This window comes from Alosa pseudoharengus, unplaced genomic scaffold, assembly GCF_046254945.1.
Source record: "Alosa pseudoharengus isolate Yale_2024_CS ecotype anadromous, Long Island Sound unplaced genomic scaffold, YU_APseudo_1.1 YU_APseudo_1.1_scf_11, whole genome shotgun sequence".
In the NCBI taxonomy this organism is placed as follows: Eukaryota; Metazoa; Chordata; class Actinopteri; order Clupeiformes; family Clupeidae; genus Alosa; species Alosa pseudoharengus.
In genome coordinates this window covers 4,805,056-4,818,489 of record NW_027468576.1, presented here as the reverse complement: position 1 = coordinate 4,818,489, position 13,434 = coordinate 4,805,056, and the positions used below count along the sequence as shown (strand labels likewise).

The window sequence follows — 13,434 nt, the reverse complement described above, 5'->3', positions numbered from 1 at the left end:
ATGTGAAAAGTGAATTGGGGACAGTATAAGCATATAATTTAATTGCAGTAATTTTACCTACCATCAATGATGGACACAACTCATAATAGTCCTCAATGCCATTGGTTCCCAAAGACTGGGTCGCGACCCACAGGTGGGTTGCAGGAGATTTTATTTGGGTCACCAGCACAATTTATGTTGTGTAATAGGCCTAACTTATACCATTTAGCCAGGAAAGCTAACAGTTTTCTACTAGGATCTAGTTTGTTAACTACAGTCACGGCCCTATGTGCAATTTTGCATTTAGAATAGCTCTGAAACTGGGGGGCGAACGCGTCACAGAGGGGACAGCGTGGACATCTCACTCACAAAATGAAACATTTCTGTGGGGCGCCTGCCATGGACCTCGCAGTTGCAAAATGCAAGGGACATGAATCAGCTTTTTTGCACAAACATTAACGGACACCATCTCTTCAGCTTGACCGATTAAAATCTAGTCAACTAAAGCAGACATCCGTATACCGGACATGGCTATTCAATTTGCGTCATAGGCTGTAGATATTTTCAATTGTAGATGCACTCTTTAAAGTAATAGCAACCTCCTCACATTCCTTAATATTTCGGATTCAAAACACACTACAGCACATTATATTAGGCTACAATTTAAATGGACATTTTAAACGCTATTATTTCCTCTCGTTTTTCACCTTGTGAACTCTACCTGGATAGCCTACAATAAAGGCACGTTATCTTTTGGCTATTGCGCAAAAGCCTCTTGTTTCATTCTTACAACATAGCCTGTCACAACATACCGTGACAGGCGTATCTTTTCGGTAGTCATTTCCAACTTTCCACGCTAATGATGCTCAAAATACAACACAACTGTGCTCAAAGCAGGATGAGAAAAGCCTGAGGCTGTGTGTTTGTACAAAACTTTTTACAGCTTTGAAAGTATTTACTGTAGAATATTTTTTTGAGGGGGGGGGGGGGGGGGGGGCATAGAAAAGTTTGAGAACCTGTGGCCTAAAACAATAAAACAATATTGGTGGATGATTGTTTGCTCTGAAGTGAATGGGTCGCGATGGTCTGTCATTTTTAAAAAGTGGGTCCCCAGAAAAAAAGTTTGGGAAAAACTGCTCAATGATATAGCAGTCAACAAAATAGCAGTAGCCTAGGCCTATGTGTGGCTCCTTTAAGGGAACCTGACGTCAGTGAGTTGCGAGTGAGTGGCCAGCGACAGTGTGTGAATTGTTTTCATATCTATGGAGCATACCTATGCTCAACGCAGATAAATGGCTAGAAGCTGGGAAAAGCTAGTGATCAAATCAGAGTTTGTGAGGGAAACTTATGTTTAGTTTCAACTGCGGCTAACTGAATAAAGCGGCAACTCCTCGGACTGCATCTTGTGTCTGTCTACTCTGTTGCGCACAACCTGCTGCAGCAGAAATGAAAGGGGTTAGCCCCGAAGGTTTTAATAACTTTTATAAAGATGACCTGTCTGGAACTGAAGCAGGAATGGTTAACATATTTATCTGTAATAATACAAAACCCAAGCCAACGAAATGCAAATACAATTCTAAAATACAACTTAGAACTACTTATCTACTCGTCCCACCGAAGAGTTTGTTTATTTGTTTCCCCGACTAGCACAGTAAAGTGCAAACACACCAGCACAAGAAGGCTCTAGGTAGGCTGAGCTCTGCTCTGCTTAAGTTAAACTGAGGATCATTCACGAGAGGATTTTGGGCTGCACAGATTCAACGCAGATCCACAGATCTTGTTAGAATGGTATATAGAATGGTAGAATATAACAGCCGTATAAAGGCCTTCGGCTGAGCCTGACTTCTAAAGATTGGCATCGGTCATAGAAAAACCTAACCTATTTTCATGATCAGGGTAAGCACTTAACATTTTCTGCACATATGTCTGTGTGCCTCAAAATATGTGATTATGTTGGCGAACAACTGTATGTTGTTATTAATTACTAGACGTTAAAATTGTGATGTCGAAGAAAGCAAAAAATAATCATACATTTAATGGAAATGGCATGTGTTTGAAATTTCCATCAAACATAAGTTCAGAAATAGAGCAAAGCTGGTTCAACTTATTTAGCATGAACATATCTTAAAAACAATTTTGGCAGATGAGTGAATCAATGAAGAGCCAAACCAACATTATAGATTTTAAAGTCCAACGTCAACATCTCTCTTATTATAATTTTCCCTTTGGCTCAGGCATCAGCGTAGTGCCTGGTGTCAATTTTTTAGCATGATAACTAGTCACCACTCACTGTCAATGACATGTGCAGAGTAGGCTACCCTAACACCAAGGTTAAATGTGATATACTCCCCCTGATTTATCCTGTTTTTGGCCATTCAAACATGTTGTAGATTTTTATTCACATAATTACTTGGTTGTTGCCTTTTCGGTAACACTTTGACAGTATCGACATAAGAGTGACATGACACTGTCATAAACACATGACACTGTCATGACACATGAACCCTAATCCTAACCTCTAACCCTAATCCTAACCCTAACCTTAAACCAAATTCTAATCCTAACTTGTTATGGCAAAAAATGAATGTCATTTAATAACAGAAGCGTTATGTCATAAACGTTTATGACTTGTTTATGACACGTTCATGACAGTGACATGTCACTTTTATGTCGATACTGTCAAGTAACGACAGGTGGCAGTCCAGGATAAGAAATGGAGCAGTAGCGTTATGTCATAAACGTTTATGACTTGTTTATGACACATTCATGACAGTGTCATGTCACTTTTATGTCGAAGTAGAGTGTCACTTTTACTGTCAAGTAGAGTGTAACCGCCTTTTCTATCCAGTAGGTGGCAGTCCAGGATAAGAAATGGAGCAGTTCAAGTTTGAGGAGAAAAACTAAACAGTAGGAAAACGAGACAAAGAAACGTGCAAACGGAAATGTAATGTGGGAAGTTATTGGAATGGAAATAAATATCTTCTGTGTGCGCTCCTGCACACTCGCATATTCTTAGGCCTACTCCCGCACCTACTGCGTCCCTGACAACATAGAAGAGCCATCTTTTTTTTTTGTTTTAAAACAGAAAATGACTTGTGCAATTAATAGACATTGCATTAAGTTAAATAAATATGCAAACAAAATATATACCAGAACCATAACTACAAACATCAATTAGGCTAACAAACTGCGATACTTTTTCAGGTAGGCTAGTGAAACTTGGACATTGGATAGGCTATGGTCACTTAGAGTGAAATGGTTATGATGTGTGATGGGCCATAATTGCTATGTGGTAAGTGAAACTAGTTCATCCTGATAAAACATATTTTCATAGTTTGTTTTTTGATAAGTCATGTCAAAGAAGTGGAAAAAAATGTGACCGATTACAATATAATGTTTTATAATTATAATATTTTAAGTGCATCTTCGATTGCATTACATGCAGAATGCATCTGAACGTTTATATTCCACTCTTTTAATAGGTGTGCTCTTTTTGTTTCTAGCATAAACTATTGTGTAGATACAGTATCATGCAGATTTCAACAACAGAATTTGACCATGCTAGTATGATTGCGTGTTAAAAGCAGCATTTACGTTGTTTGGACCCTCGCTGTAGGTTTCAAGTAGTTAGTTGACCAGGTTATGATCCTTGAAGGTCCTAGACATCATTTCTGGGTCACAACCTTTTACAAAATTCCATGTCTGTAAAACCCCTTTTGCCCCCTGGGTATCAGCATAAAACCAAGCAACAGCCTACCAACAAAAAATCCACTTACATTGAACATTATAGTATCTCATTGTCCCCTCATTGTCTCCACATTTACCATAAATATACTATAAAAAGTACATGTATGATTATGTACTATAAATTACCTTTTCCCAGAAAAAATCAGCTGTGTAATAACGACCAACACTACAGACGTTGATATCAAATGACAAGTTTTGGTTACTTGTCTTTGCTGACAACTGTTAGTTAAAGCAGCACTATATACCTTTATATAACAGCTTCAAAGGCATTTCAATGGTAAACAAACTTGTAATGGGGAGAATCGTGCACCTAGCATAGCTGGCAGGCCAGAACCATCCTTGCAATTTGACGGTGACTGAAACATCTTGCTAGAATCGTGAAACATTATCTGGTCAGTAGATATAGCTCTCTGGAGATTGTCTTTGCCTGTTGCTAGTCCTTCAGCTCCAAAACTAATGCACATACACTGTGTGCAGGGGGTAGGGCCCAAGCCGTGAGAAGTGTTTACAACAGCAAGGTAAAATATGAATATTGCGTGACTCTAGGGGGAGTTCTAGAGTCGCCAAAATACCCAAAACTATTAAATGCTACATGCAAACAATTATTTTAGCGTTTTTACCAATACAGTTTGTTTTGCGATGTGTGTTTTCCGAGTGAAGTATGGACACTGTGTTTCTATTACAAAGCTGAATACACTTGTGTGGACGAAAAGCTTTAAAGTTTTAAAATGTTTTAAAATGAAAACGGAATGTTGATGATGTCTCATATTCTCTGTCTCTCCTAGGTGGGCTGCAGTGTGCTCCAGGTGCTTTACAACAGCGCATGGCAGCAGAACTCATGTACTTGGATTCTATTGAGGAGTCTATACGACAGCTAAGTGATGTTGAACGTATACGTGGGGTTTCCCTGGCACAACAGGAGGCCTTGTCCCTAGCTCATGTCCTCAAGGTGAATGGCAGTTTATGCATGCAAGTGAATTTGAAATCACTAGCATTGTCGTGGGTGTGGTTGTTGGTGTGTGTGTATGTGTGTGTATTTCTTAAACGATGATTTAAAATCCTCAGGTGACCCTGAGAGCTCAACGCACTGCAATTTGATTAATTTCGCACAGTGGCAGCACAGACTTCTTTAAGGGCAGAGGTGAAAAAATAAAAAGGGCAGCTATATCACGACATGTGGTCCCAACGTTACGCAAAAGGTTATGATGTGTCAAGCATGAGCCTCTGTGCCCCATCGGGACAGAATATAAGAGGTTCCGTTGGCATGCCCCCCCAGAGAAAATGTTGATAAATAACCCCTTAAATTACTTCTGGTGGGTTTTGTGGAAAGAAATGGACAGATTGAGATTTACAAATCTGACATAACCATCAACATATTTCAGAAATCTTGCTGTGAAAAAAGATGGCAATTACAAAGCATGATTATCACAAGTTCACCAAGCTTCCGATCTCATTCCACAAGCCTACAGTGCCCCCTCGCGGCTGTAGACGGTAATGTTTCATGTAGGGTTCATGTCAGTTCATACTGACTAACATTAAAAAAAAAAAAAAAATTACCACTATATATATTTTAATATATAAGTCGTACCTGACTAGAAGTGAACAGCCACACTATGAAAAAAAGGAAAATACAGTACTTAAGTTGAGAAGACACATTTAAAAGCCTTTGCCATTTATCTTCAGTAGTTGTGCAATACAAGAACTATACAGTATGACTAACAGTGCCCTGAATAAGAGAGAGTTAGTGAAGTGAGTGGTGAAAGGTATCACCTCTCTTCGCTTTTTTTGACCAACAGGTTCCTGGTACTATTCAGAATTCTTTGAACCTAGGTGCTATCTAGTGAACAGTGGCCGGTTGCACAAAGCACCTTCAGTTTTTTTTCCTTAAGTATGACCCTTAAGGCTTAATTTCTCCTTAGGTAAGGGATTTACTTAAGGGTGCTGCACAGAAAACCTTAAATGGTTTCCTTAGTTCCTACAGTAACTGTAGTTTCCACGGAGATTGCAGGCGATGCCATTGGTTAACCCACCGAACACAGTAAAGCTTAATGATCTTATCATTCATCTTACCTTAATAATATTTGCGGAAATTATCCAGGTAGCAAGTAAAGCATGCTGGGACACATTGTTATAATATTGTGTATATCTAGAGCATGTAATATCTTATTCCATGATTTTTTTTTTGTCTTATTCAGTCCCAGCAACAAGCTCATGAACAGGACTTTCACCAACTTAAAGTGAAAGCCGAGCAAGATTTTGAATCGCAGATAGAAGTGGAAAATGCACAGCAGAGAGAAACACAGGTTTGTTATCCTCAGGTTAGTCATATCATAATGTCATGTATAAAGTCAGGCTCTTGACTTAATACTCTTAAACCTAATATGCTCTTGAATTGGCTATGTTTACACTGGCAGGCCTTGATGCACAGTTCAGATTTTTTGCTTATATCTGATCTTTTGACTGCCTGTTTAGATCTACATTTCAAAGTGGCCCATATCAGATATCTGTGTCTGCGCCACCCTCCACCTATCTACTAATCACAAAGTCAGTAGTGTTTCGGCATCTGTGTTGGCAACCTCGAGTCAGGGGGGAGGGGGAGGGGATACATCGCTCTACAGTAATTTGAAAGTGATTGCAGTACCAGTTTTAGCCACAATCTTACATATGGTTCCTTTAACCCATTTACTCCTAAAATGCCTGCTAAAAACGCCTATAGAATCCTATGGCATTCTAGACTAAATAACCTTATTTCCTGAGAGTTTTCTGAAAACATACTAAAAATTGTCAACGTCTACCAAAATGTAATATCTAAGCCTCTGTAGCACCTAGAAACATGAAATAAAAAGCATGCTGCGCTACGCAGCATCCAGCAGGAGGGTCAATGTTGCGCTACGCAGCATCCAGCGGGAGGGTCAATGTTGCGTCATGCAGCATCCAGTGCGAATGGGTTAAACTTCATGCACGTCGGGTGAATCAAAAGTGCCTGCATTTCGCTCACTCTCTTTGCTGAGACTAAAGCCAATAGCAAAGTCGTCTTCAACGTGAAGTGTTTCATATCAACACTATCCAAAGGCTCGAAAGGGGCTTCTGAGAGAGCTTTCATGACCATGGTCAGGTACCATGGCGGCATTGTAGGCTTCGGTGGCGGATGAAAATGGCGTACAGCTTTCATGAACTACTTAATCAGTGGATGGCAACCCACCGAGAGTTTGCCGAACCCAACATGACAAGCAGATATAGCAGCCAAGTAAACTTAAATAGTGGTGAAGGCTTTTTCCTTGTCCAGAAGTCCTTGCAAAAAACACAACACATTGGTAACTGAGCACTGGAAAGGGATGACCTCTCTGTCCTCACTCCAATTTTCAAACACATGCCATTTACAGTCGTAAAATGCGCGCGATACGGGGCTCTGGCACTTTGAATAGTGGCAATGACCTCGAGGAAGACCTGCAGCATTCAGGTTTAACCGCTGATGGGCCAGACCCAAAGTGCCAGACAATCTGGCTTGGATGTAGAATTTGCCCCTGAACCTAAGATAGTAAGTCTCTGCGCAGAGGTAGAGGCCAGGGTTCTCCAGCTAACATCTGGCTGATCTCCGCTAACCACAGCCTCCTGGGCCAATTCAGGGCTGCTAACAGGAGAGATAGTCCGTGCTCTCTTACTCTGGCGAGTGTCTGAGAACTTAGGCTGAGTGGTGGGAATGCGTAAAGTGTATTCGGCCAGGATTGTGTCAGCGTCTCCACACCCAGCGGTGCATCCGCGTCTTTGAGAGAAAAGAACAGCGGGCATTGAGCGTTTTTGTGTGAGATTAAGAGATCTACGGTGGCCTTGCCGTACTTCTCCCAGATCTAATTGACAACTTGCATCTATCGTGACTACCTTTCTCTCATACACAACTCCCAGGGGAGAGCCCGTTCTGAGTGTTTTTCCACCAGTTGAGTGCTGTGAGGCACACCAGTGATATTTTCACTATGCGTCTGAGATGCCTCCGGGGGCATAATCGCAGGGATGCCACTCACCTTTGTGTTGCAGCGCACAGGAGATAAGTCGTCCAGAACTGTCCCGACTGTCTGAGGGGAGTCAGTGCTGCTTCTATAACTTTGGTAAATGTACGGGGGGCTAGACTTAACCCGTAGGGGGCTGAGAAGTATTTGTAAACCCTTCCTGTGAAAATACGGCCCTTGCGGTCCATACCTACATGCAGGATGAGCAGCTAGGACTCACTGAGGTGAAGTGATGATGGGGTGAAGACACAGTAAGCAAACATGGATTTTGGTCAACAGTGCAGATTTATTTACAGTGCGACAATAGTGCCGACAAATAACAAACGAAAAGACTTGACAAAAAGAAACAAAGATCAACCAAACAGGTTATTAAAAACAATAGCACAATTCACCCTCTAGTACAACCTCTCAAGTTGGCCCTCTCCAGACTCCTGACCACACAAGACTTTTCTCTTTAGCCTTCTCTCTCCTATGTGTGAAATGAGCCAGCCTTTAAATAGGCCAGCCAATTACCCCAATCAGTGAATTGGGCTAAACCATGTTAGAGGGGAGATACCAATATCCCCACACAGTTAAAATCAACAGCTTACAGGGGTGTGATTCTTCAAATCACACCCCTGAGCTTAGTACAAGACATAACCCAAGACATAAACACATATTCAGCAATACAATGATACCCTTCAAACAAATAATTAAAGGGTGAGTGCAGGTGAATGTGGTTGCAAAGTCTTTGTGTCTATTGCACAAGGTAATTCTAACAGTTTAAAACAGGAACAGGAAGTTAGGGGAAAAGGAGAGTTCTCCTTTTCACATTTCCCTGAAAAGCAAATGTTAGGTATTTTCTGTGCGAGCTGAACACGCCAATATGCAGATATGCGTTGCGTAGATCGCATGTAGTGAACCAGTCCCCGGGATGTATTGAACGAAACAGAGTGCTGTACGTGAGCATTCTGAACGTATATTTTCTGAAGTGTTTGTTCAAAACTCGATTCAAGAATCGGCCGTAGCTCCTGCCCTTCTTTGTTACAAGAACTAGAGCTAGGCGGGCAGGACGTTTCTGTGTGGAGAAAAGTCCCTTCCTTGTCCTCCTCTTGGTCATCATGGAGGATGTTGGAAATCATGTCTTCAACCTCCTCCTCCTCTATGTCGGCTGCAGCTGCACTGACGTCCTCCACCAGTCTCAAATTGGTGGCAGTTGAGTGGTCTTTCCAACGTTTTCCCCCGCCTGGGAGTGGCCGTTAAGAGGAGGGTCGCACCTTGAGGTAGCTGCAACACGGGGGCGACGTTCCAGAACTTTGGTGGACATGCCTCGGCAGTGATCGCAACTGTCTGGATCCGCTAGCGACGCCTGGGCATGTTTAGTGCCCATACACACAATGCACATAACATGTGGATCTCTTCCTAAAATCATGTCTCTGCAGGCGGCGAGGCATGGATGTGATTAAACATCCTTAACCTGTTCCGCCGTTCCACTGGTGGAGGCAGCCATATCTACAGAGCACAGAAAGGTTCTTCTCGGTCTAATTAGGGCCCGAGCACCGAAGGGCGCAAGGCCCTATTTGTTTTTGTAAGGATTAATATTATTATACTAACTTTGTCTCAGAGCGTTTTCCTTTTTTGAGGTGGTTAAGATGGGTGAAAAGTCTTGAAATTAGGCACACACATCAGGTGTCACGTAAAGCAGTTAGGTACAAGAGCTTGGCCCCGGGCGTGGCCCAGGGACTCAGTAGCGCCCCCTTAGGTGATTGAGGCAGTGGTTGGCACATACTTTCAGCTAGACGCATCAAATTTGGTAGGTGTGTGTATCTCCCCAAGATGAACAACTTTCGTATGTACAATGCATTAGCCATGCTCAACAGGAAGTGAGGTATTTGGGATTTTGTGCGGACTAAAATGTGATAAATTGTGATGCCAAAAGAGGTTCTTCCCATCGGTGAAAATGCATGAAATTTGGCACACACGTCAAGAGGTACCATGAATACACAGGGGAAAAGCCTTGGCACTGGGACTCCAGAACTCCATAGCGCCCCCTTATGTCACTGTGACTGTGGTTGGCATATAGTTTTAGATACACACACCAAATTTGGTGGGTTCGTGTAACTCCCAAAAACAATCAACTGTTGTATTAACATGCCATTAGCCACGCCCACAGGAAGTGAGGTAATTGGGATTTTGTGCATTGTGGACATGATCAATTTTAACGTACTCCTCCTAGATGGTTGATCCGATTCATGTGAAAGTTGGTATACATGATGCCAATATGCTTCTGATTCTAAATTGTGAAGCTTTTTTTGATATATTGTAATTTGACGAAATGGCAAAACTCTGAATTTTAATACCCTTCCACATAAACAATACATGTGTCTTAATTCACCATGCATGGCTTGAAATGTTTTAAATTTCACAGGTCTTTGAATACCATGGGAGTGATGATATTGACATGCCCATAATGCATATTTGGCATAGCGCCACCACCTGGCAACAGAAAGAATGGCAATTACACTGATGTCACATGATCAATTTTAACATACTCCCCCTAGACGGTTTGTCAGATTCATGTGAAATTTGGCAAATATGATGCCAAGATGTTGCTGATGTTAAATTGCGAAGGGATTTTTGATATGTTGTAATATGTCATGATTTTAATATCTCACCACATAAACAGGAAATGTGTTATAAAGTCACAGTGCATTGAATGAATGGTCTGAAACTTCTCAGCTTAATAGATATTATGATTATGATGATATTCAGACACCCAATGGGCCACTACCTGGCCAAGTAGGAAATGTGTCAGAAATGGACAATGCCTTAAGTGACTGATCTGAAACTTTATAAAATATTGGATATCATTATTGTGATGATATTCACACATATAATTCATATGCCTAGCATAGCGCCACCATCTGGCCAAACAGGAAATATGCCAGAAATGCTCTATGCTTTGAATGAAAGGTCTGAAACTTTTCAGGTTAGTAGATATTATAATAATGATGATATCCAGAGACCCTATGGGCCTGCCTGGCATAGCGCCACCATCTGGCCAAGCAGGAAAATGTGCCAGAAATTGGTAATGCCTATATTGGTTGATCTGAAACTTAGCAAAATATTGGATATCATTATTGTGATGATATTCACATGTGTAATTCAAATGCCTAATATAGCGCCACCATCTGGCCAAAAAGTGTATCAGAAATGTTCTTTGCTTAAAATGAATAATCTGAAATTTCTCAGGTTAATTTATATTATGATTATGATGACACACAATGGGCCTGCCTTGCATTGCGCCCCTACCTGGCCAAGCAAGTAAATGTGCCAGAAAATAACATGCAAAAACAAATAGCACACACATCAAATATGTACATTTTACAAATGCACCACGTCGGTGCTTTGTTTGATTCTGAAATGTCACGGGTTCCGGCCTGCAGGTGCTCGGGCCCACCATTGCCGCTTGCGGCTATATTTTGTTTTGTTTTTTTGCTCACTTTAACGTGTTAGAAAGTCCAGCAATGAAGCTGATTTGGTTGGTGCTAATGAAAGCGCTCAGCAAGTAAGCAGTCCTACGCCCGGGGACAGAGCCTTGACGGTCTATCGATGGACAGTTCAGTAGGAAGTAGATGCTGAGGAAGATTGTGGTCTTCACGGGAAGAAAGCGAGAATGAGCGAAGAGGGTTGTGCAGCCGAATATAAAGGGGTGACATAGGGGCTCTGCCCCTGGGCTGCGATTAGTCTGTCTATAGAAGAACGTCGTGCAATAGGTGCTTCCGTGGTTGGTCACGCCAGAGGGCACTTCCCATAGTGAGATACCGAACAAATGTTCGAAAGAGAACCAATCTGTCCCTCTACATGATAGTTGCATTGGCACATATCCGATGCATATCTGATTTATTTCCACATATGCATGAGGCCTGAAAACGAATATCAGAATCCATTTGCTTTTTTCCTGTTTACACGTTCATGATTCACATCACCTCATGTCACATATGAGCAAAAAATCGGAATTTGGTCACATTTAACTGATGGAGTAAATGTAGCCTTAGAGTGAATAAAAAATGGCAGGAAAGGACTGGACAGGGATTTTCAGATGTATCTGAAGCTTCATACTCTAGCAAGAAACAACTAGCCTTTGTGGTTGACTAAATAAAGTTGTCTCTGAATACCCTACACATTGTAAATACAGTTTTATTGTTCGTTCTTGTAGTCTCTACCTCATTGTCCATACATGGGTGCAGCATGGTATGTACAGTTTCTTTTTCTGCATGTTTTGTGTTCATTTGGAATATTTCCCCCACTTTCAGATAGCCAGCAGGCTGAGTATTCAGGCACCCACCATCACATCCCACTGTGACGAGCCTCAGTACACTTTTCTAATGCAGACCCCAACATCCTCCAGAACTGTCAGGTAACTGTGACTATACCTCAATTTCTAGTTTCTCTGCTTCTAAGTTTGTTATTACAAAGCAACATTTTAAAGTGGTGTGAACCTATTGCAGTGGTTAGGATTGGGCTCATGCCCTGATTAAGGTTCAGGAAGGGTTGATGCTTTGGGAAATGAGACCTGTCAGGTGTCTTTGACAGGGATGTGATTCCTGGGGATTGATCCAGAATTACTGGCGAGGCCCTTGGTTTATATTGTGCGTGCACCATAATTTAATTGAACCTTTTGAAATGGTGACACACATCTTGCTAGAAACAGGTATTTCCCATAGAGTTTAATGTAATCAGCAACTTATATTGTCCAACAGTGGCAGTGGCGCTCATATGAGCGCTTCTTTGTCATCATTTGAGGAAAGAAGGGGCGTTTTGGAGGAGGCCCAGGACAATGCAACTCCCAGTGACAGCATTCCCTCCCCTCACGATGACAAAGGTATTTGATAACATAGGACCATGATATACCCTCAAATGTAGGTAAAATGTCAAAATGACTGTTATAAACTCATAATGACAAATAATTTTCACTTTCAAAACAGATAGCATGTCAGTGGCCACAGAGTACTCTCTGAAGTTTGATGAGTCTATGACTGAAGATGAGATAGAGGAGCGATCATTCCGATCGCTGCTACCCTCAGAGTCTCATCGCCGAGGTACCCTGGAGAAGAAGCAGAGCCGACATGAAGAGTCAGAAGAAGAGCCTGCACAGGACCTGGCTATATCTCTGGATTCTTCCAAGGTTTAGACTTGGTTCTCATTGCTCAAATCCAGTGTCTTTTAACCAACACAGCCAGACCTGCCAACCTGTACGCATTTTCACATCAAAGTATGCCGGTACTATTTGTCACTTAACATTTTCCCAAAAACGAGCAGACATCCCACTTCTCCGGGAAACTGAACAGTATGTGAATTAGAATCTCTTGCAAATCGATTTTATGCAAGAGTGAGATAGCGAGAGAAAGTGACAAGACCTTTTTAGAGAGTTTATTGTCATCTCAAAAAATAAATATATATACAGGTGCTGGTCATATAATTAGAATATCATGAAAAAAGTTGATTTATTTCAGTAATTCTATTTAAAACGTGAAACTTGTATAATGTATACATTCATTCCACACAGACTGATATATTTCAAGTGATTATATCTTTTAATGTTGATGATTATAACTGACAACTAATGAAAACCCCAAATTCAGTATCTCAGAAAATAAGAATATTGTGAAAAGATTCAATATTTAAGACAATACTGGTGCCACACTCTAATCAGCTAATTAAC

General features: G+C 41.3%; 1 protein-coding gene across 5 annotated transcripts in view; it reads left to right on the top strand.

Moving 5' to 3' along the window:
- Window positions 1–13,434, top strand: part of cep350 (centrosomal protein 350) — an 89,161-nt gene that overhangs the window by 55,718 nt on the left and 20,009 nt on the right. For 4 of the 5 annotated variants that reach the window (XM_076277791.1, XM_076277789.1, XM_076277788.1 and 1 more), the window contains 5 exons: window positions 4,512–4,675; window positions 5,922–6,044; window positions 12,026–12,129; window positions 12,473–12,594; window positions 12,698–12,897. In XM_076277791.1, coding sequence (XP_076133906.1) covers window positions 4,512–4,675; window positions 5,922–6,044; window positions 12,026–12,129; window positions 12,473–12,594; window positions 12,698–12,897 — 713 coding nt within the window. The remainder of the gene's footprint in view (window positions 1–4,511; window positions 4,676–5,921; window positions 6,045–12,025; window positions 12,130–12,472; window positions 12,595–12,697; window positions 12,898–13,434) is intronic. The other variant, XM_076277790.1, reaches the window with a different exon arrangement.